This window comes from Seriola lalandi, unplaced genomic scaffold (genome assembly GCF_002814215.2).
Source record: "Seriola lalandi dorsalis isolate HSWRI2012SDOR001 ecotype SW California unplaced genomic scaffold, Sedor1 jcf7180002054825, whole genome shotgun sequence".
NCBI lineage: Eukaryota > Metazoa > Chordata > Actinopteri > Carangiformes > Carangidae > Seriola > Seriola lalandi.
The window spans coordinates 1,232,812-1,253,367 of NW_019525378.1; the positions used below are offsets into that span (position 1 = coordinate 1,232,812).

General features: G+C 42.5%; 2 protein-coding genes across 3 annotated transcripts in view; both read left to right on the forward strand.

Moving 5' to 3' along the window:
* Positions 1-1,104: 1,104 nt before the first annotated feature.
* Positions 1,105-12,303, forward strand: mdc1 (mediator of DNA damage checkpoint 1). 2 transcript variants are annotated; one of them, XM_023426381.2, is made up of 12 exons: positions 1,105-1,183; positions 1,862-2,015; positions 2,102-2,683; positions 2,773-2,851; positions 2,969-4,224; positions 4,633-4,695; positions 4,798-8,249; positions 8,756-8,893; positions 9,618-9,800; positions 9,901-10,026; positions 10,632-10,742; positions 10,880-12,303. In XM_023426381.2, exons 2-12 carry the CDS (start codon positions 1,883-1,885, stop codon positions 11,081-11,083), a joined length of 6,327 nt encoding a protein of 2,108 aa, XP_023282149.1. In that variant the 5' UTR covers positions 1,105-1,183; positions 1,862-1,882; the 3' UTR covers positions 11,084-12,303. The 2 variants fall into 2 exon arrangements, with proteins under 2 accessions (XP_023282149.1, XP_087035446.1); XM_087179320.1 differs by having other exon boundaries at positions 1,108-1,183; positions 1,859-2,015.
* A 122-nt stretch (positions 12,304-12,425) lies between these two features.
* LOC111669885 (uncharacterized) overlaps positions 12,426-20,556 on the forward strand; it is a 15,848-nt gene continuing 7,717 nt past the window's right edge. The window contains exons 1-5 of the mRNA XM_023426376.2: positions 12,426-12,510; positions 13,206-13,475; positions 18,316-18,372; positions 18,740-18,760; positions 18,890-19,165. Of these exons, the coding sequence (XP_023282144.1) occupies positions 18,327-18,372; positions 18,740-18,760; positions 18,890-19,165 (343 nt within the window). The 5' untranslated portion in view covers positions 12,426-12,510; positions 13,206-13,475; positions 18,316-18,326. The remainder of the gene's footprint in view (positions 12,511-13,205; positions 13,476-18,315; positions 18,373-18,739; positions 18,761-18,889; positions 19,166-20,556) is intronic.

A 20,556-nucleotide genomic window follows, 5' to 3' on the forward strand; every position in this document is an offset into this window, starting at 1 on the left:
GCAACATGGTAGTCAGTTTTCTTCTTCTATCCCAGTGCTGGGCATGAATCAGTCTAAGAACATATGCTCACTGCACCTTGGCAGCAGTCAGATAATCTAAATATAGGCCTAGCAGGGCATTTGTTGGTTGAGCAAAATACCATTCCACATATTTCGACCAACAGTATTTTCTCTACTTAATTTTGAATGCTTAAAAAGTTTGGAGACTCGACAAGTGAAATTATGTTACTTGTATAGTTACTTGTAAATGGTTTTGTGTTAAAATTCCTGTGGAGAATTCTAGCTCAGATTTAAAAAAAAAAACAAAAAAAAAAAAAACAAAAAACTTCCCATGTTATTTTCCCTAAAGGATATCATGACAAACAATCTTATATAATTTTCCATAACAGTATGCAATGAGAGTCCTTTGTGATGGGAGTTATGACCCAATGTCAACTACTGATAAATGAGTAACTTTGCAATTGGGCCTGAAGGCAAAAAAGCAGCTGCTGTGCCCCCTACCCCTCCTCCCCCCCTACCCCTCCTCCTCCTCCACACAGGTCCCAATAAGGTTGTTGTGTGGTAAACTGATTACACACATAGTGATGCCACATATAAACACAAAACTGAAACAATGACGACTTTGAACTACCGTTTGACATTAGACTCAAGGTAGTATAATAATAAAGGCTAAGACCTACCTTAAAGCCCTCATTGTGTTAGTGATGTACCTGACAGTAAACTTATAAGGGGCCTTGGCAAGAAAAACAGATACTTGCAATGCCACTTTATGACATGATATGTTAATATTGGCCTTTATTGTTATTCTTTTATTGAACTATCTACAATTATAACACAAACCTGTACAAGTTATAGAGACAGCTGGATCAGTTTAGTCAATGGCTTAGACAAATGTGAACTGGTTCCACTCAATCCACCATCGTCTCTTTGAGGTAAGAGGGTTGGGTACGGCGCGAAAATAAATGGATGAACAATGACGCGTCTCACATTTTTGGTCCAATCAGAGACGTCTTAAATAACACTGTGGTCTAAACGTCCAATGGCAACAGATGTCAGTCTGAGTGACAGTTATACTATCCAATCGCTCGCGGTTGAAACGCCTCTTGTGGGCGTTGTAAAGGTTTTCCAGGATATGCATGTACAATTTTGTTTATCTCCAGTGCGTTATTCCAGGCGTGTGAAGGTGGGTATCAGAGTACAACCTTTTCCTTAATAGACGATTTCATAAGTGGACAAAATGTAATGCACCCACGCTGCAAATGAGAACACGAGCTCATTTGAACCATTTTGCCATGTTGCTTGGTGAATTACGGTCAAGCTGCTCGTTCAATCGCGTTAACTTCCTCCATAGTTTTCATGTTAGTTTATTAGGGCTGTTATTTTTTGAAACTAACCAAATATTGTTTAAATTTGGTGAATTTTTCTCAATCACAATAAAGCCCTAATTATACAAAGAGTAGTTAGGTTTGTCATGACATTTTAATGACGTTTAAAGTATCCAAACTAACTTTTCCGTTGTTTTGTTTTTATACTGGCCGGAAGTCAGATTGTCGTGAATTGATGTGAATTACAGAGAAATGTTCAAGCATGTTGATAAAAGTTATATCATTTTAACACTGTTTGCATCACTGCTACAAACTGGACGTTAGCAAGAAAACAACAGAGAGGTATCACTGAACAGTTCAGGATGTTAAGACCATAGCTATGTTAGAGATCCTCATTAGTTAGCTTCTCGGCTAACGTTAGCTTCGTGGAGTTGCCTAGTGATAGCTATTGGTAAACCTGCTAACGTTTCTAACGTTCACGTTTGCATTGGTGGAATTACATGTTAACGTTACAGACATTTATCTGTGCACAGCAGTCATCCTGTCCTGCGTGAGGGATGGATGCTACTCAGTTAATCAGTGACTCAATCTTGGAGACAGATGAAGAAAATGAAGAGGAGGAGGAAAATAAGAGGGAGCGACCATTAGCTAAACTGTGCATCTTAAAAAATGCACACATCCCTGAGGCAGGTGAGTGGCTTACTGCTGTTCTTATAACAACTTCGGTTTGGTAATTTATCAACTGTTGCTTACAATGGATGTTCTCTGTTACCCAGATTTGCCCCTGTTTTTGGGAGCCAATGTGCTGGGCCGTGACCCCAACACCTGCACCCTGCCCTTGTTAGCACCTTCAGTATCCAAGCAGCATGCCACCATCTGCATCTCTGTCTACCATAGAAGAGGTTGTCACAGTGAAGTGGATATAGAGGCTTTGGTTTGGGACCTTGGAAGCATGAATGGAACCCGCAAAGGCCGCTTAAAGCTGACTCCTAACGTGCGCTACGCCCTCAGTGATGGTGACAGTTTGGTGGTGGCGGACATCCCATGTCAGTATGTCAGCTGTGCTGTAGACTCTTCGCAACTGGGCCCGAGGACTCCTGTGAGCAGAAATTCAGGAATAAAATCCAGGTTGCCAGATGCCTTGGGTGGGAAGGGAGGTGACAAAAGTACAGACAGCAGGAAATGTGTCAACAGTGGCACAAAAGCTGGGGTGTCATCACTGAAGACTCCTGTCAGAGCCAGTTGCCTGTCCTTTGAAAAAACTCCAACCCAGCCACAGGGCACCCTAGTCCCAGAATCTGATTCAGACTCAGATGGAGAAAGAGGGGGAGGAGGAGACAGAAGGCGCAATGCTCTAGGTATACAAATTAAGTAAATATGTATCGAAATGAATCTCTGTTTTTTTGTATCTGATATTTTACACGCCCATCTTTATTGTCTTTTACAGTGTCTGATTCTGAGTCTCATAAATCTAGTCCCACTTTCTCCACATTCTTGAGTCCCACAAACAAAATCGTCCCTGAAAGGTAAATTAGCAACAGCTTTTTTTTATGTATACTCATAAATATATGCTTCTATACAATTTATCCCTTTGTCATTTCTGAATTATAATGCTTGTCATCTTGTTTTCCTCTGTTTTACAGTGAGGATGAAAGTCCCATCACACCATCCTCCTCCACTAAAAATAGACCTCACAGACATGTCAGCTTTAGCAAGGAGGAGACAGAAGTAGATGTGGGGGGACAGCTGCTGGAAGAAAAAAAGGCACTTGCAATTGTGCATGACAGTGAAGAGGAGGGAGGAAGGGAGGAAGAAAGAGCAGCACCAGAAGGAAAGTCTGAGAAAAGTGGACCACACCTGCCAGTGAAACAGGAAAGCAGTGCCAGTCTCATGGGGGAAGATGAATTGCCTTTGTCTACAGCAGCAGTCTCCACAGATTCCATCCCTGCATTTAACATGGACAGTGACACTGATATGGAGGGAGAGGAGGAAGGGGTGGCATCTGTGGGTTCTGTAACCTTGAACACAAATCAAGTCAATCAGCCACCAAACACAGTCCAGTTTCACATGGACAGTGATACAGATGTTGACGAGGATGAAGATATCATAGACAAAGCTCCTAAAACTGTGCCCTCTTCTGATGACAAAACCAAACCTCCTCATGTTAATTCATTTATTCAGCCTGAGGGAGTCACTGTGGACAGTGACACTGATGTGGATGACGATGCTGCTGTGTCAGATGCTGCCACAGAAGCAAAACCCATGTCATTTCAGAGAGCACACACAGCTGACACTGCTTCTTTAATGCAGCCGAAAGATATTAACTTAGACAGTGACACAGATGTTGATGAGGAAGAAGACAGGGAAAATGGAACGAATAAACCAACCTCTAAGATGGAAGAAACTCCCACTAGATTAGATATAAAGCCAACAGGGCCTGAATCTTCCCCCGCTGCTCCTCATATCCTACATCTAGACAGTGACACAGATGAAGAGGCAATCCCTGTCCTTGCCCTCAGTGAACCCGTGGTGGTGTCTGCTGCAACAGAATCATGCACCACTGCAGATGGAGGCGCTGATATTCTGTCTGACAGTGACACAGATGTGGATGACAATTCACCTCTAGTTATACCTGTTGTAATCACAACCTTGTCAGTCACTCCCGGTACCACATCAGAAGCCTTTGAGTCAGATTCTAATGCAAACACAGATGTGGTTGGATCCAGCACGCCCCCTGCTGGGGATACGGCCAATCCACAGGACCTTAGAGTGGACAGTGATACAGATGTGGAGGACCAGGAGGCAGACGGGGGCCAGATCCCCAGCCTATGCAGAGAGAAAACACCTGGGTTGCTGGTTCCTCTTCTGCAGAATTGCTCTACCCCTGTACGCTTATCAGGTAATTAATCTATCAATTTTCAAATGAGAACTGAGTGGAATGAATTTATGCTGCAACTAATGATTATTTTCATCACTGATTAATCTGTTTATCAATTAACAACTATATATAAATCAAGAAAAATATGAATGGAAGTAGTACTCAAATAGAAAGATCAAATGCCTGTTTATGAATAATTCTAGCTAACAAGACATGATGGAAGGGAGAGATTCTCCACATAAACGCTTAAGGGAATCCACATGTTTTTGTAATGTTAAGTGATCCAGTTAAAGTGAACCTCTGTTTTTCAGTTGGAAGAGACACTATGACTTCTGTTATCCACTGTGCAAATCATTTGGCAATTTTAAAGTCTGTGATATTGTGATGTTGTCTTCTAATTTTGTTTTTCTCATTTTGTGTTGGTTCCAGAGGGAGAAGTGGAAGTTATGGAGACTCAGGCTTTCCTGAGTCCCTCTTCAGTTCCATTTAGAGGTCAGTAAATTACTTTTAATATATTTGAATAGCACATGACTTTGACAAACATTGAGTATATTACTGGCTTGTATATTTATATTTTGTCATCTGGTCTCCCAGGTGCAGTAGCCCCTGTTGTAGGACCTGTAGGATTGTCCTCCTGCTCGGACAGCCAGGAAGATGAAGACTTTCTTGTGGCCGAGACGCAGTCCTTCATTCTTCAGACCCGAGATTGCCAGAGCAACCCTCCAGAAGACCATACCATGGACCCCACCCAAGCTTTTGGCCTTGAACCTTCTTATGAAAATGATGAACAGTCCAGCAGAGAAGGGTCTTTTCAGCTGGGGTTGTCTGACAGCAGCCACCTGCAGTGTCAGGCCCAAGCTTTGGCCATGGAGAGCACCCAGGCTTTTGTCTCTGTGGATCGGAATGTGAATATGGAAGACACCCAAGCATATGCAGCCATCTCCACTGCAGACAGAACCTCTGCAGAGAATGATCTAAATCTGGAGGCCACACAGCCCTATGGAAAGAATGAGGAGCCTGCCAGATGTTCAGTAATGTCTGACAAAGAAGGTCAGGTTGATTTGGCTCTAGAAGCAACACAGGTATATACCTCAGAATGCCACAGTGATTCAGAGAGTGAAACAGATGACGATGAGAGAAAAAACATAACTGCTACCGCTGAGACTCAGCCTTTCGGATTTCCCACCTCCTGTACACCTCCTGTACCTCATGAGGAGGCGGCTCAACCTCAGCAGAGACCCCGTGGTGAACTTTTATGTACAGCAGAAACTCAGCCGATGAGTGCATGTGACGATGAGGGTAGTGATGATGAAGACTCAATTCAAAGTCCAGGAACAAGAACAGCAAAGCCACTGCAGCTGGAAGAGCAGACACAGCCCCTCATTAGTTCTGATTTATCAATTGTTGAAACCCAGCCCATGCACATTGGTTTTGCTGAAACTCAGCCCATGGCTACAAGTGAAAATGAGGACACTGATGATGGGGACTCAATTCCAATTTTTCGAGGAAGAAGAGCAAAGCCACTGCAGCTTGAAGAGGAGGCACAGCCCCTCTCTAGTTCTGAAGTCTCTGTTACCGAAACCCAGCCCATGCACATTGGTGTTGCTGAGACTCAGCCCATGGGTGCATGTGAAGGTGAGCAAAGTGACGAAGAGGACTCAATTCTAGTGCCACGAAAAAGAAAAGCAAAGGCGCTGCAACTTGAAGAAGAGCAGACACAACCGCTCACAATTTCTGAGGTCTCTACTGTTGAAACCCAGCCCTTGGAAACACAAACTAGTGTACAACCTGAGAGACGAAGGGGGAGACAATCTGAAGTTGGAACCAGTGGAGTCAATGTTAGAAATAAAAGGGGGACAATGGCAGGATTAAGAGAGGAGGAGGAGCAGGCAGTGTGTTCTGAACCTCCAAAGAGACGGACAAGAGGGAAGAATAAAGCTTTGACAACTACTAGAGGAAGGAGAGGAAAATCCAACCCTGATGAGGACGAGAGTGAGGAAGAGGAGGAGGGAGAGCAGGCTAGGAGGGCTCGAGGGAAAAAATCCATGAGGCAGCAGAAACATTATGAGGAAGAGGGAGAACAGTGTGAAACGGAAGGAAGTGAACGTGCTAAAAATAGCAGCCCAATAAAGGAGAAACAAGAAGAGGGAGATGTTGCAAACCTCACACATCACAAGAGTGAAAAAATGGAAAGAAAGGAAAAGGAAGAACAAGATAGATTGCTGGCTGAAAATACAGCAAGGATAAGACTTGAACAGGAGAGAGCAGAGAAAGAGAGAAAGGAACAAGAAGAAAAGGAAAGCTATGATCGGTTACAGAAAGAAAAAGACAAAAAATTGGAGAAGGAAAGAAAGGAGCGTGAAGAAATGGAGAGATTGGAACATGAAAAGGCAGAAAGAGAAGAGAAGGAGAAATTGGACAGAGAGGAGAAAGAGAGAATAGAAAAGGAAAAAAAGGAACAGGAAGAAAAGGAAAGACTGGAGAAAGTAAAGAAGGAACTAGAAGAGAGACTTGAGAGGGAGAGGAAGGAACAAGAACGCCAAGCAACACTGGAGAGGGAAGCAAAAGAAAAGGAAGAAAGAGAGAGACTGGAGAGGGAAGCAAAAGAAAGGAAAGAAAGAGAAAGGCTAGAGAAAGTAAAGAAGGAACTAGAAGAGAGACTTGAGAGGGAGAGGAAGGAACAAGAACACCAAGCAAGACTGGAGAGGGAAGCAAAAGAAAAGGAAGAAAGAGAAAGAATGGAGAGGGAAGCAAAAGAAAAGGAAGAAAGAGAAAGGCTGGAGAAAGAAAAAGAGACTAAAGAAAAACAAATAAAAGAGCAACAAGGAAACATGGACGAAGTAAACAGGAGAGTGCCCACAAGAGGCCGGAGAGCAGCTACAAGAACAATGGCTGCCCCTACAACAGAGCCAGAACAAGACTCAACCATATTAACCAATGATGATGTCCCAGCAAGGAGAACCAGATCTCGCTCCAACTCTTCCAACTCGGTCAGCTCCGAGAGATCTGCTGCAAGTGTAAACACCCAGGAGGGGAGGGGAAGAGGTCGAGGCAGAGGGAAAAAAAGGACCAGTGAACCACCCCAGGTAACCATCGCCAGAGGTAGCAGTAGGAGGAGGACAGTGGCTGCAGGGACAACAGAGCAGGGCAATAATGATGCTTTTCCTCAGGGAGTCCTTTCAAGGTCTAACTCCACCAATTCTCTCAACTCTGATATTTCTAGCTACTGTGTGACCTCTCAAAGAGGGAGAGGAAGCAGGCAGCGAGAAAGACAGAGGAAAACAGAGCCTGAGCCCGAGCCCGACTCCATCCCTCCTGTCAATAGTCAGAGTGATCAGAATTCAGCTCCCAAACCTGCAGCCAGAGGCAGGAAGAGCAGGAAAACTGAGGGATCCTCTAATGTGGCTCCTCAGGAAGATGATCAAGAGAAGGCAGACTCTCAGCAGGCCAGTACCACAAGGGGGCAGCGCCGAGCCAATGCAAATGTCTCTGATTCCACTGCTGCAGATGAGGAAGATCAGCCAAATCAGAGGGAAGGTGTTGGAAGCGAGGAATCACCTCTGCCTAAAAGGAATGCCAGGGGCAGAGGCCAAAAAGCAGTAAAGAGTGAAACTGCAGAGGCACCAGTTGCTCCTGCAGTCAGTAATGTGGGAGAGACTAAAGACAAAAGAAAAGGAAGGAAAAGAGAGTTGCAGAAAAATATAGAGGGGGATTCTGGCAGTAGCTCCAAAATCTCAAAAGGGAAGGAGAAATACCAGACAACAGAGGCAACAGAGGAAGAAGGGAAAGATGAATCAAAAGAAGAAAACCCTGTCCAAGCCAAGAGGAGAGGAAGAGCATCCACTGCTCAAGCCAAGAAGAATGCAAAAGAATCTCCTCTTGGAGTGGAGGTGAAAGAAGAGAGTGAGGAAATGGAGAAGGATATTGTTGAGAAGAGAGGCAGAGGTCGACCATCTGCAGCCCAGAAAAAAAAGAAAGAGGAGCATGAAGAAAGTGGAACATCTGTCAGTTCCATGACACGGGATGCAAAAGTGGAGGCCCCAGAGGTGACTTAATTTCTTCACTTTTAAACATGCTTGTGAAATTTTAAGGTCTTAGAAGTTGTTGTTTTGACTGAAATACTTCAAGGCTGAAACATAAATCACACAAAATGGAAAGCTGAGTAGTGTATAATTAGTGTCCAGGAACATCTGTCCTTGAAAAGGAAAGCTTTTACCTTGACCAGAGGCCCTGGTGCATTTCTCTCTCTGAGTCAGCCTTTCCAGCCAACATAATGTACTGCAGTCAACATCAGGGACTGTCTAGGTCTCTCCCACTCTATTAGCAACAGGAGTAGTTTGAACTGCTTCGCCATTAATACACTAATGAATTAAGTGGCACAGTCATTTCCTACGCTTATGTTTTATCATGTTTGCTTTCTTTACTCCTCCTCTCCTCATCTTTCTCCTTGTGTATTTCATGCTTTACCCTGTCTGTCTTCCTTCTTGCACTATTTTGGTACTCCCCCAAAACACACAACCTCCCCCACCCCTCTTCCTCTCTCATTTAACAGCCCCAGACTCCAACCACCAGTGCATCCCGGAAGCGACAGGCTCCTGCGAACTCCTCTCCTGTGGCAAAGACTCCTCGCTCCTCCACTGCTTCCCCTGCAGCTAGTGGTCGACAGCAAGCTGCGAGCCAGGCCTACAAGGTCTTGTTTGTTTATCTGTGTGTGTGTTTTTGTAAACCTGTGGGCATTTTTGTCATACAAATTATGCACAAGAGGAATATTTGACCATAATGATAAATAGTGTGAAAGAATAAAATTAAATAAGAAGATTGATACCACTCTCATATCTGTATGTATCTAGCTAGAGCCAGGCTACAATCAGCCTAGCTTAGCATAGATATTGGAGGCAGGAGGAAGCAGCGAACCTGGCTCTCTTGTGACAAAAATTCTAAGGATTGTTTCCCCCTCCTGGGGTTTATGCTAGGTGAGGCTAATCGCCTCCTGGCTCTAGCTTCATATGTAATGGACCAACATGGGATTGGTATTAATCTGCTCAACTAGTAGTGTTTTTCCCAAAGTATCACATTCACACAGAGGATGTATAGAGCAGTTTATCTCTTTTTAGTTTGTTTGTGCAAGCAAGAATGGTTGTTTTGAACCAAGTAACTGCTCAGTTTTCCTCCAAGCAATCTGTCTTGTTATTTGTGAGGAGTGATAATATAATTTGAATCAGCTACAGCGAATGACACAGTGATACATGGTGAAATGCACGGCAAAGATGTGCTTTGCTAAAGTTACAGGGACTAGAATCAGATTTGTTTCAGTGGCCCCATCTCCAAAATCTCTTATTTTGTTCTGTCAATCTGACAAATAAGGTGAGATGATTTACAACAACCCGAGGTGTCTGGGTCTGTCATTCTCTCAGGTGCTGTTCACAGGCGTGGTGGATGAAACCGGGGAGAGAGTGCTTGCTCGTTTACGAGGCAGCATTGCTAAAGGTGTAGCAGACATGAACTGCCTGGTGACTGATAAAGTGCGCAGGACTGTCAAGTTCCTGTGTGCGGTGGCCAAAGGAATCCCCATTGTCACCACACACTGGCTGGAAAAGGTTAAAAGCACTTTGATGTTGAAGTAAACTGTATACACAAATAGTACACACACTTATGGAGACATACTCAAGCAGACGCTCTCCTCTCCTGGTGTTTCAGAGTGGCAAAGCTGGGAGCTTCCTGTCTCCTAATGCTTATGTTGTGAAGGATCCAGAGCAAGAGAAGAAGTTCGGTTTCCGCCTGCAGGAGTCTCTTAGGATTGCCAGCAGTCAGCCTCTCTTGCAGGTACTCTAACTCACTCATCCTATTCATTTCTTTGCTTATATATTGAGAGTGAGAGGTTGACAGTGTGTCAGCGTGGTATTTCGCATGGCGGAAGGCACAAGGGTGGTGGGTAATATTGGAATACTTAGCAATATTGAGTCATGGTGGGAATGCAGAAATGTTATTGTGAGAATCCTCCTCCGCCTGTAACAGATCAGAAGACCTTCATCCTTTATCTACAAGATTAGCTTTTAGCTCAGTGTCTTTTGTTGTTGAAAGCTCTCACGTCTTCACAAGAGCACAGTGTGGATTGTTTACCATTATGCTGTGGCTTTGTGGGAAGTAATTTGACATTTACTGTTAATGTACTGGTTATATTTTATGGGCACTTGACATAAGTAAGCAGACAGTAATGTTACCATTTCTGTTACAAAGTCTTGCTACCCTGCACTATTTCATCAAAGCTGCCAAATTGATATCATAAATTATGCTGATACCGGCTACAATTAGGGAACAGTATACATATGTTATATCAAAATCTATTCTCAAGAGTCTTGTATTGATTTCCTGAGGTGTTCTTGCAGAGATTAAATAAAAATGGAGAGAAATCATATCTCCTCTCTTAGGGATATGAGATCCATGTTACGAAGTCAGTGAAACCAGAGCCAGTTCAAATGAAAGACATAATCTCCTGCAGTGGAGCTACCTTTCTACCTAAGATGCCCTCTTCTCCCAAGGTACCAGTTTCTCCATTCTCAGTGTTTCACGTGAAGTAAATTAACATTTAATCATTATTCGTCTCATTATTCCACCTTAAATCTAAATCTGAAACGTAATCACCTCTTATTTTCCGTCACCTCGCTGTCTCTTTCAGCCTCAGACTGTAGTGATTTCCTGCGAGGAGGACTGGTCGCTGTGTGGCCCCGCTGTCGCTGCATCTCTCCCAGTCGTCACTGCTGAGTTCATTCTCACAGGAATCCTTCAGCAGAAAGTTGACTTTCAAAGCCACACTCTCCCTGCCCCTGTAACTAATCTACAGCTCACAGGAGGCAAAGGGAGGGGCAGGAAGAGGACATAGCATCAACAGGGTATACTTTAAATATACACGCAGTGATGAAGTTACAGGAAATATGCACTAGTGTGTACACATTTATAATTTGTAGGATCAAATCAGAGACTGATGACTTACTAGTGAGTCAGCTGTTTGTTTGTATAAAAGACTTGAAGAATGTATTTTCCAAATGCAGCAAAAGTTGCATATTCAATTAAATGTAGAGACATTTTGTACATGTATTGTCAGCATTGAAGCATGCGTTAGCGTCAAATGTTCAAAGAAACTTATTTTGTACGTACAACTTCCTGATTTGCAAGAGAGTAATGTAAGAAACAAAATTTAGGAAACTTACCAAAGGGAGACATGTCTCTAATTTTTATGTTTCAAAAATCGACTCTTTTCTTACAGTCTTACCTTTTGCCTTGTACATGTGGGAAAGATGTAGTTTTTAGAATTACGAAAGCTAAAGACGATGTGGCTGCTACGCAGGGTGTTTAAATAATTACCCATTAACTGTCCTTGTCACTCTCCCCTCTCCTCCTGTGTGCTCCACCCCACCCTTTACACAACAACAACCAGAGAAGGAATTAACACTGCTAAACTGCTGCCTCTCTGTTTGTTAAGTGCTTAAACTCAATCAGCCTTTTTGGCAGCTAACCAACCATGAAGAGGGAGTTTTGTAAATCATGTTTGGTCGGTGGAACCTTGGAACCCACAGGGTCTGTTTAGAAATCCATCATGTACGCTGGCCAGTAGATGGAGAAAAAAGCTTGTTTCCTTTCCTGATAAGAAGTGCTTAGTGCCTTTTTATACCACGGTAATCATGAACCTACCAGTGTATCTGTTGTTTCTCTGTCTCCATTAACCACCACCACCTACTCCATTAAGGCTTCATCCAATCCTATTACGTTCAGGGATGAGACACAATACAGGCACCTGAATGCTGATGCTGCTACTACATCAATATCTTATGATGTTTCTCCTTGCCTCCTTCTTAGCATACAGCCTTGAAGGTATGTTGTTATTGTATGGTTTAAAAAAAAAAAAAAAAAACAAGATACAGAACTGACATTTGAGTTTTCTTCATGCTGCATCAGTGGTGTTTTAAAGACAGACTCATTAGCTTGTAATTTGTAGAACTGTTAACTAGTTAATATCTTAACATCAAGTTTGTATTTGCACCAAATCATGAAATCTGTCAATGTCTGTCAATGAAAACATTAAATATTTTCTATTACCTTTAACCACGTGTATTTCCTTTTGTGGATATTTTTGTATATTTTATTATATTTATATATGCATCATTATTAAAGGAAAAAAATCACAACACAAGATCCACTTATATCAGTTTTCCCTTATCTTTCAGCCAAATCTTGCCCTTTTTTTCGCTGATGAAGTTGCTCAGTTGAGGAAGGCCACAAGATTTGACTGAGAACACTGGAAAACATCAAGTAAGGAGACCTTGTGTTGAGTTTTATTTAAATCGCAAACCACTGTTTCCGAGGTAAAGAATGAAGCTTTAAGCTCAAAACAGAAAACATTATTTCACTGAGTGGAAACTCAGGACTTTGGTGTCAGTCTGTGTCTCTTGAGACCTGACAGGTCAAAAATAAAACTGCTGAAAACCCACCTGTTCACCGAGGCCTATGGCCTCCAGCTGCCTCATCTCCTATTTTGTTTTTCTTTCCCTGTAAAGCGGCCTTGGGTACCTTGAAAGGCTCCATAAAAATCCAAGTTATTATTATTATTATTATTATTATTATAAGCTACCATCCACTTGAATGGGAAAATGGTAATCAGAGACTTTTCAACACATCTCAACTAATTGTATTTTTAGATTGAAGAGTGAAAAAGCAGGATGTTGGGTTTGTTCCCCCTGATAATGGAAGAGAAAACTGGATTTTCTATTTCTGGCATCTAGTTGGCTAAATCATTTTTTCCGCAAGCGAAACGACCAATAAAACGCTTTTATTTTATGGAAAATAATGGAGAAAAATGTATCAAGGCATCCATGTCGTTTGAAAAAAATAGTTCTGAACACAATTTCATCCACTTTAAATAACGTCTGAACTTAATTCGTTTATGGATGAACGCCTTTGTGCTGCATCAGCATCATCTGTTTAATAAACTCCCTCCTCGCTGTCAGATGACCATAGGTGTCTTTCGTGGGGCGAAGGGCGGCCGGTGTTTCCCGACATGAGTCGAGTGGCTCCGAGTGTGAGCAGAGCCCGACATATTCTGAAGATCTTCTAAATGTTGAGCCCGAGTCGTGAAGTGCTGCTCTTGAGGGGGGCGAGGTTGAACGGGAGGGAGACGACGAGGGAGCAAACAGGCGACGTTCGCACAGATTTTCACCTCTGAAAGAATCCCCACATCTCCGCAGACTGCACCGCAGCTCCGACCGGCGAACGAAAAGGTAGGTGAGATGCTCAACGGTGCATTTTCTTTTCCTAACATGCATGTGCGGATGAGCGTCCTAATTTTGACTGGTGCGTGACGGGTTAAATTCTGCAGTTTTTTGGTTGATGCGCTTACCGGCTATCCCGGCCCGGAGGTGACTGATAAGACTTAAGAGCTGTGAGATTCATCACCAGCTGGACATCATACTGCCCGCGAAGAAAGGTGTGAAAATATGTCCTTCCCGTTTACTGTCTGGGATGCAGCCAGCCGCGCCTTTATTGAATATTTTAGCTTAGTTTCACTTATTCCCCAGCCTCTTGGTGGGATTCAAGTGGTCAGAAATATCATGCAGATTTATTTTGCAGGATGCAAGATGATGCCATTTGTTCATTAGAGCCTAATGTGTATGTAGACAGCTTTAATAAAGACAGGTAAGCTGGTCATTAAATCAAAATGTGAAAAAATGAAGTATTATAATTACTAATCACCATAGAAAAATTACATATATAACTACCATATCTAATTTTATCATCACCAAAGGCTGCGTAAAGGAAGTTGATGTTGTCCAATAGTTTGTATGTTCTTAACACTTAACACTTAAAAGCTTAATAGCTTCCATTATCTAGGAGGATGCTCCAGCCTAAAGCCTTTCTGGCTGTGTCGCCTCTGCCTGCAGTGTGCTGCTCATAGACTGTGACCGGAGCTGCGGGAAGGCCCTACACACATGAGAGCAATGGTGCTCTCATCAGCACATCCAGTCTTGTCTGCATAATTATCTTTACCATAAACCAAATCCGTTTCCTCTGTGCTCTCATCACCTCTTCTTGTGTGTTTGTCAATACTGCACGTAGCTCCTCTACCCCCTCCCCACTCCTCCCTCATGTACACTGATTTTCACGAATCTGACAGGTGCAAGCAATATGGTGGAAGCCTGTCTTATCCATTAGTTCAGTGCAGGCCAGCCTGCTGGAGGCTTCTTCTCTAGGACAAACTTTACAAATTATACATTTGGATTTTGTCTAGACAAGATTTTCCGCTTGTTTGAGCCTTTTCCCTGCATCATCTCTCTCTGCTGTGCTGATCTGAGACATGAGATGAGTTGTAGTGATGCAGAGGCCAGTATCGTTGGGATCATCAGGGTCGAAAATGTGAAGTTTTTGAATTTTGAATGCCCCCCTTTTTAGCTAAGGGAGACCCCCATACTTGCTTGAAGATAGTGGTGCACCTTAAGTAAACATCCAGCCACTTTCATGTGTGTGTCTCTTGGTGCAGCAGCAGTTTTTTCCTTTTTGATGCCTCATAATTTATAAATGTCGAGAAGAGAGTACAGTATGTGCATGTGTGTGTGTGTGTGTGTGTGTGAATAAGCGTCTTAGCTCACGTCTGGCAAGCCTCAACATCATGAGGGCGACTTTCCCTCATGTAGACTCATTTCTCCTCATCACTTGTCCAAAGAAAAGAGAAGGAGAAATGATGAGGCCACAGTGGTAGCTTTGTAGGGTCCCCACATCTGCAGTCATTGAAGGCATTTCCGCCTCTTTAAAGCCCGCGGACAAAGACCAGTCTGTCCTTCCAGTAAGCAGGAGTTTGAAGGAACACAGACACAGGCTTTGATTTCAGAGTGGGATGCACAGGCTTGGATTATATAAGATAAGGAGGAGGAGAGGATGAAAGAGACGTGATGAAGAGAAAGAGAGAGAGAGCTTGATTCAGAGAGAAATGCAAAGAAAAAGGGGAAGAGATATGAGAGATGCTCAGAGATACAGAGCGATGTGGGGGGTTCGGGTTGAGAGGAGTCATACTGAGAAGACAAAATGTAGGGGGAAAGAAAATGAGAGATGATGCGGAGCTGTCAAACAGAAGCATAGAAAGTTGAGGAAGGCAGCAGAAGTGGACAAGGATGTGACGATGGTAGAAAGTAACACTGGAAGATGTGAGAATGTTGACAGGAGAAGTGAGAGAATGGGAGAAAAAGCAAAGAGGGAAGAGAGGTCGAATTAAGACTGAAAGAAGCTAAGTGAAGGGAGAGCAAGTCAGGGGAAGGTAGCAGATGGCATATTTTCCTGTGACCATGGTTTACAGCCCAAAGGACAAGTGCATGAATAAGCTAATGATTCAGCTTATTGCATGTGTTTTCATGTGCCTGCATGTTTGTGCTCACTGGGGCAGACCTTGTAGTGTTCATTTTGGCCTCAAATACTCAAAATCAAACAGAAACAAAGGAGAAGACTTTGGATTTTTAGAAGTCCAAAGTCACCATAGAAACACCAGATTGGCCTTGGTGACTCCTGTGAGGGCTACTGCTGGCACAAACAGATGGACGTGGTTCACTTCTCTCTTTCACTAGAGCCAACCAATGTCACGTGTGCAATTGCTGTATTAATTAAATGCTGACAGCTGCTGGGGGTCAAGTCTTTTTCTTTTTTTTTTGCTGGAAGTTATGATGCTGCAGCCTCAAAGAAAGGTTCAAACCCGGACAAGAATTCCCGAAACAAAGATGGGGGCTACAGAAATAAAATTACAGTGTAATTTGAGTCATACAGATGACTGTAGCAAAGGACACTAAGGATTTGTTTGCCAAGAGACACTGTTCTGTGTGACGCAGTTTTGTTCCATATTTTGTTTCAGATACAATAAAATCAGTGGGCTTTTAGGCTTTCTGCCCAGAGTGTGGTGTGAGGATGTGGCAGACACAGTGCAGAGGGCTGTATGAGGCCTTCTGTGAAAGAGCAGCTCTGATTGTCAGATAACGCCACAGTGAAATGTTAATTACCCTAATTCAACAATAAAGAACAACACAAACACAAAGACAGACAAGTGGCAGACATGTAGAACGCCAGCACATAATTTATACACAGAGTGAAGATGTCTTAATGCTGCATCATTTGCGACAGCAATTTGGATGTGTTATGATGTCTGCTGTGTTACCATGAGACACTTTAATCTTTACTGCGTGTTTATTAGGTCCTGCAAAGTGTGACTGTGTGCACTGCAGGTGTTCCCTCCCAGTCCCTTCCTGGGCTTTGTAAATGAAAACCGCAGCAAAACCTCTTTTGCACAAACTCTTGATGTGTTACCTCAGATGCCTCAGTGTAGCAGAGAGAAGTTCAGATCATCGTAATCCCCTCTGTGTTGCTTTTAATCGTGATCCCTCTCTGAAACCGTCACAAGGTCTGGAGGAAAAGATGTTCTCGTACAGGACATTTCCTGTTGGAAACTCAGCAGCCAGGTCATTACTCAGTAATCACCACGATTTGAATGATCCTGTCAGTCAAGAATTATTCTGTGTTTAAATTCAGGCACATAATCAATAGACAATCCTTGACAGTGATCCAAAGCCAGGTGGCCCCCGGTGAACATGCACATACACTTAAAAAGAGAAGGGCCTCTTTAAGACATAAATAGCTGTTGGTATGGCCTTTAAACAACGCTAACTTTGACCCATAAATCTACTCGTGGCCCTCATTTTAAATTGAGCTCAGGTATGCTATTAAGTTATAATGGCACTGTCACTGGCTTTCTCAACAAAGGTTGTGCCACAGGCTGTTTTTTTATGTCCGAAGTCCAATAATAACCTCTAGGTAATGGCTGATAGATTGAATTTACAGGGACAGCAAGATTGTCTGCAGATAGTCTCTGTAGGGAGATTTTTTTCTTTAAATTTTTAGTGTGATTAAATAGCCTGACTGCATTCTCAGTACACCTTAAAGGATAAAAATGAAAGAAAGACAGAGAGAAAAGCCAACGCTGACCTCAAAGACGCTGTTAAAAGACACTGCTTAAATAATGAAACATTCATACAATTATTATGAGGTGGATGTGCATACTCTCACTTTGTAAGGATCCCTTTCTGGCGTATAGGTAACCTTGGCTGCATGCCACATAGATGTCGTTCTGTCTGCTCTGAGCACTGCAGGTGTTTCCTTCTGATCCCCTCCTGGGCTTTTAAAATGAAAACCACGGGAAGGTGTCTTTTGCTCCAAGCCCTTGATGTGTTGCCTCTGATGTCTCAGCACAGAGGAAAGCCGTTCACATCATCAATATCTCCTCAGAGCTGCAATTAGTCAGGATCCTTCACGGGAACCTTCACGGGTTTTTGTGGAAATAACGTTTGCCCTGTTTCTTTTCCCACTCTGGAAGTTTCCTGTTTGAAGCTCACCGGAGCAATGACTTTTTTCTTTTCAAGCAACAGCGTATTTTTTACGGCTGAGAAGATCCATAATAGACATGGATCATATCAGCATACTCGCTGTTCTCTTCATAGGATTCTATAGTGATTTTAGCGACAGAGAAATGATGTTAAAGAGATTCATGTACTTCTTGAATCTTTGCAGCAGGAGGTTTATACTGTGAGGGACATTTTACACCTTAGATCATTGACTGTGACATTACTGAAGGAGAATATTGAGAATAATGTGTCAATTTATTGTCTATCTAATGGCGTGTGTGTGTGTGTGTGTGTGTGTGTGCGCGTGTGTGTGTGTTTGTGTGTGTGCGTGCGTGTTTGTGTGTGTCAGCTGGACATCTCCCAAATAATGAGCAGGGTTTCATTAGATTTGGTGCATGAATCAGCCTTGTCTCAAGGGACAATTTATTTGGTTTTGGAGGGGTGATATGAATCTAGAATTAGGCCCAAAACATTGTTATTGCATTTCAGCTAGTGTTCCAGCTAATAGCAGTAGTCACTTCATTTCAGATCTTAATGGGTTTGCATGGTGTCCAAGCCATTTCTAGAGCTAAACTGTCTAAATATGAATACAGGCCTACAACTACCATAGCAAAATATTAATTTTGCCTGCTATGTTGATTGTCTACGAACACATACAGCTTTATTTTTTTCTCTCCAAAAACAATAGAATCAGGCAGGATGGGGACCATCAGTGTGATCACACTCAGCTTCCTGGTCACCGTAGGTATGTCAAAAAAAAAAAAGTTCCCTCTTATAGAGATTGGGAAATATGGAAATTGTGTCTTATTCCACCAGCGTCAGTGCTTACTGTTTTTACCTTGTTATGCTAAACCTGTATTATTTATTAGGTAGCATTATTTTCTTTAATAGTTTAAGATCATTTTGATGGCGCTGGGACACTCCATTTGTCTAATAAACAATATATTTAGTATCCAGAAGAAAGTGTGAGAAAAATCACTGTAGATTGAAAAACAGCAACAAAGATTTATTTTAATGGAGAAGAAAAGGACTCAGACACTGTACTTCAGTTTAGCTGCTAAATCTTACTGATATCACTTTTCATTTGTATTTTCTTTCATCTTCGTCCACAGTTCTTTCTGCCCCTGTGAAAGGTAAGACTTTTGTGCAGTTCTTCACATATAACTCTGAGTTAATCACTCATCAGCGGTACTATAAGCTTTTCTCTTCCTCTTATGTGTTTGTCAATGCTTCCTCCTTCCTTTGTCCATCGTATAATCCAGTCGATGACGACTCCATGACCTTGTTCCATGGGGAGGACTTTCACATCCTGCTGCCCTCGCTCATGTTGGAGGTCACGTTTCGCAACAGGTCTGCTCCGAGGGCGCCTGATGTGGTCCTGATGCAGGGCGGTCTCGTGGTCAACAATCGGACCAAACTCAACCGCCACCTCAGCCACCTCATTGTAGACGCTGTGGGTGAGGGAGACGAGGGCGTGTACATGGTGAAGAATCCAGAGAAGCCAGAGGACGTCAGACGCATCACCCTTATAGTCCGAGGTACTGGAAGACACCTTAGGAATGATAATGAAGTGCCTCAACTGACTTATTACACTCTCACAGGTAGAAGCGGAACTACAATAGACTCAAAGTCATAAGATTCAGATTCATATAAGTGCCAGTTCCTTTTGGATTACCTCATCTGTGATACTAAATGGATAATTTACAACCCTGAATTTACAACCCCATAATAAACTATGAATCTAATAGTGACATAATCCAATGATACAACTATAAATTGCACTTTCAATATGATACAGACCAGAAAAAACATTTTAGATCCAAAATATTTGTAAAGGCCTTTTTTTATTTTATATATTCTAAATTATTACATCAAAGTAATCTAAAACTTCCGCCAAGACAATCAGTGATAGGGCTACTTTCATCATTGAATAATATACCTACTATTTTCATGATTAATTGACTAATTGTTTAGTTTATAGAACATGAATAATTTTGAAAATCCCCATCACAATTTTGAGAGCTGACATCTTCACATTTCTTGCTTTGTATCCGAGCAGAAGTCCAAAACCCAAAGGTCTGTAAAAAACTGTACCCATAATCTGTGAATTTTGGGCATTTTTGTTTGAAAAATGAATGAATAAACAATTATTTAATCATCACAATTGTTATTGTCCATCACCTAATTGTTTAATTGCCTAAAGGTCATTAATCCAGTGATAAATTTAATTCTGTAAGACTGGAGAGGCCAATTTTCTGTGCTGAATACTACAAACATTACATTACATGAATACATTTTTGTACTTGCACTAATAAAGAAATACTTTACATGCTTGTAATGGAATATTTTCACAGGGTGGTAATGTTACTTTTTCCTAAGTAAAGGATCTGAATAGTTCCTCCACCACTGGATGACATTGTAGCTACAACTCCAGGATGAAGAATAGGCCTCTTATATCTGATCTGGAATCAGAGTCAGTGCAGTGTCATTTCTTCTGCTTAAATCATGGAGTCAGCAGCCAAATAAACATCACAGTTACACATCCTGCTCGTCCTGAGAGTGTTACAAGTTGTAGCAGTGTTGACTCTGTACTCTGACTAGCGATAAGATTAGACACACACATGCACACACAAACACAAACACAAATGTGAAAGGAGGAGGGAATGACTCAAACCCTGCCCAGTTTGTGGGCTCAAACCCAGCGTGGATAAAGGTGACTGTAGTGTAGCAATATGTGGAAGATGTGCCATATGGAAGGAGTAATGTGTTATGGGGTGATGAAGATCTGTGTGTGTGTGTGTGTGTGTGTGTGTGTGTGTGTGTGTGTGTGTGTGTGTCTGTTCTCAGGGTGTGAGAGCATGCCAGAACTGCCAGGCAGTAATTAAGCAGCTCTTTAACCACCAACCCACTCCCCTCTCCACGCCCCCCC

What these genes read in the sequence shown, in the direction of transcription:
- mdc1 (XM_023426381.2), top strand. Translation starts at nt 1,883, where the DNA reads ATGGATGCTACTCAGTTAATCAGTGACTCAATCTTGGAGACAGATGAA. An exon ending in CAGAAGGCGCAATGCTCTAG is followed by an intron (nt 2,684 to 2,772) that starts GTATACAAATTA and finishes TGTCTTTTACAG; the next exon opens with TGTCTGATTCTGAGTCTCAT. An exon ending in CCACACACTGGCTGGAAAAG is followed by an intron (nt 9,801 to 9,900) that starts GTTAAAAGCACT and finishes CTGGTGTTTCAG; the next exon opens with AGTGGCAAAGCTGGGAGCTT.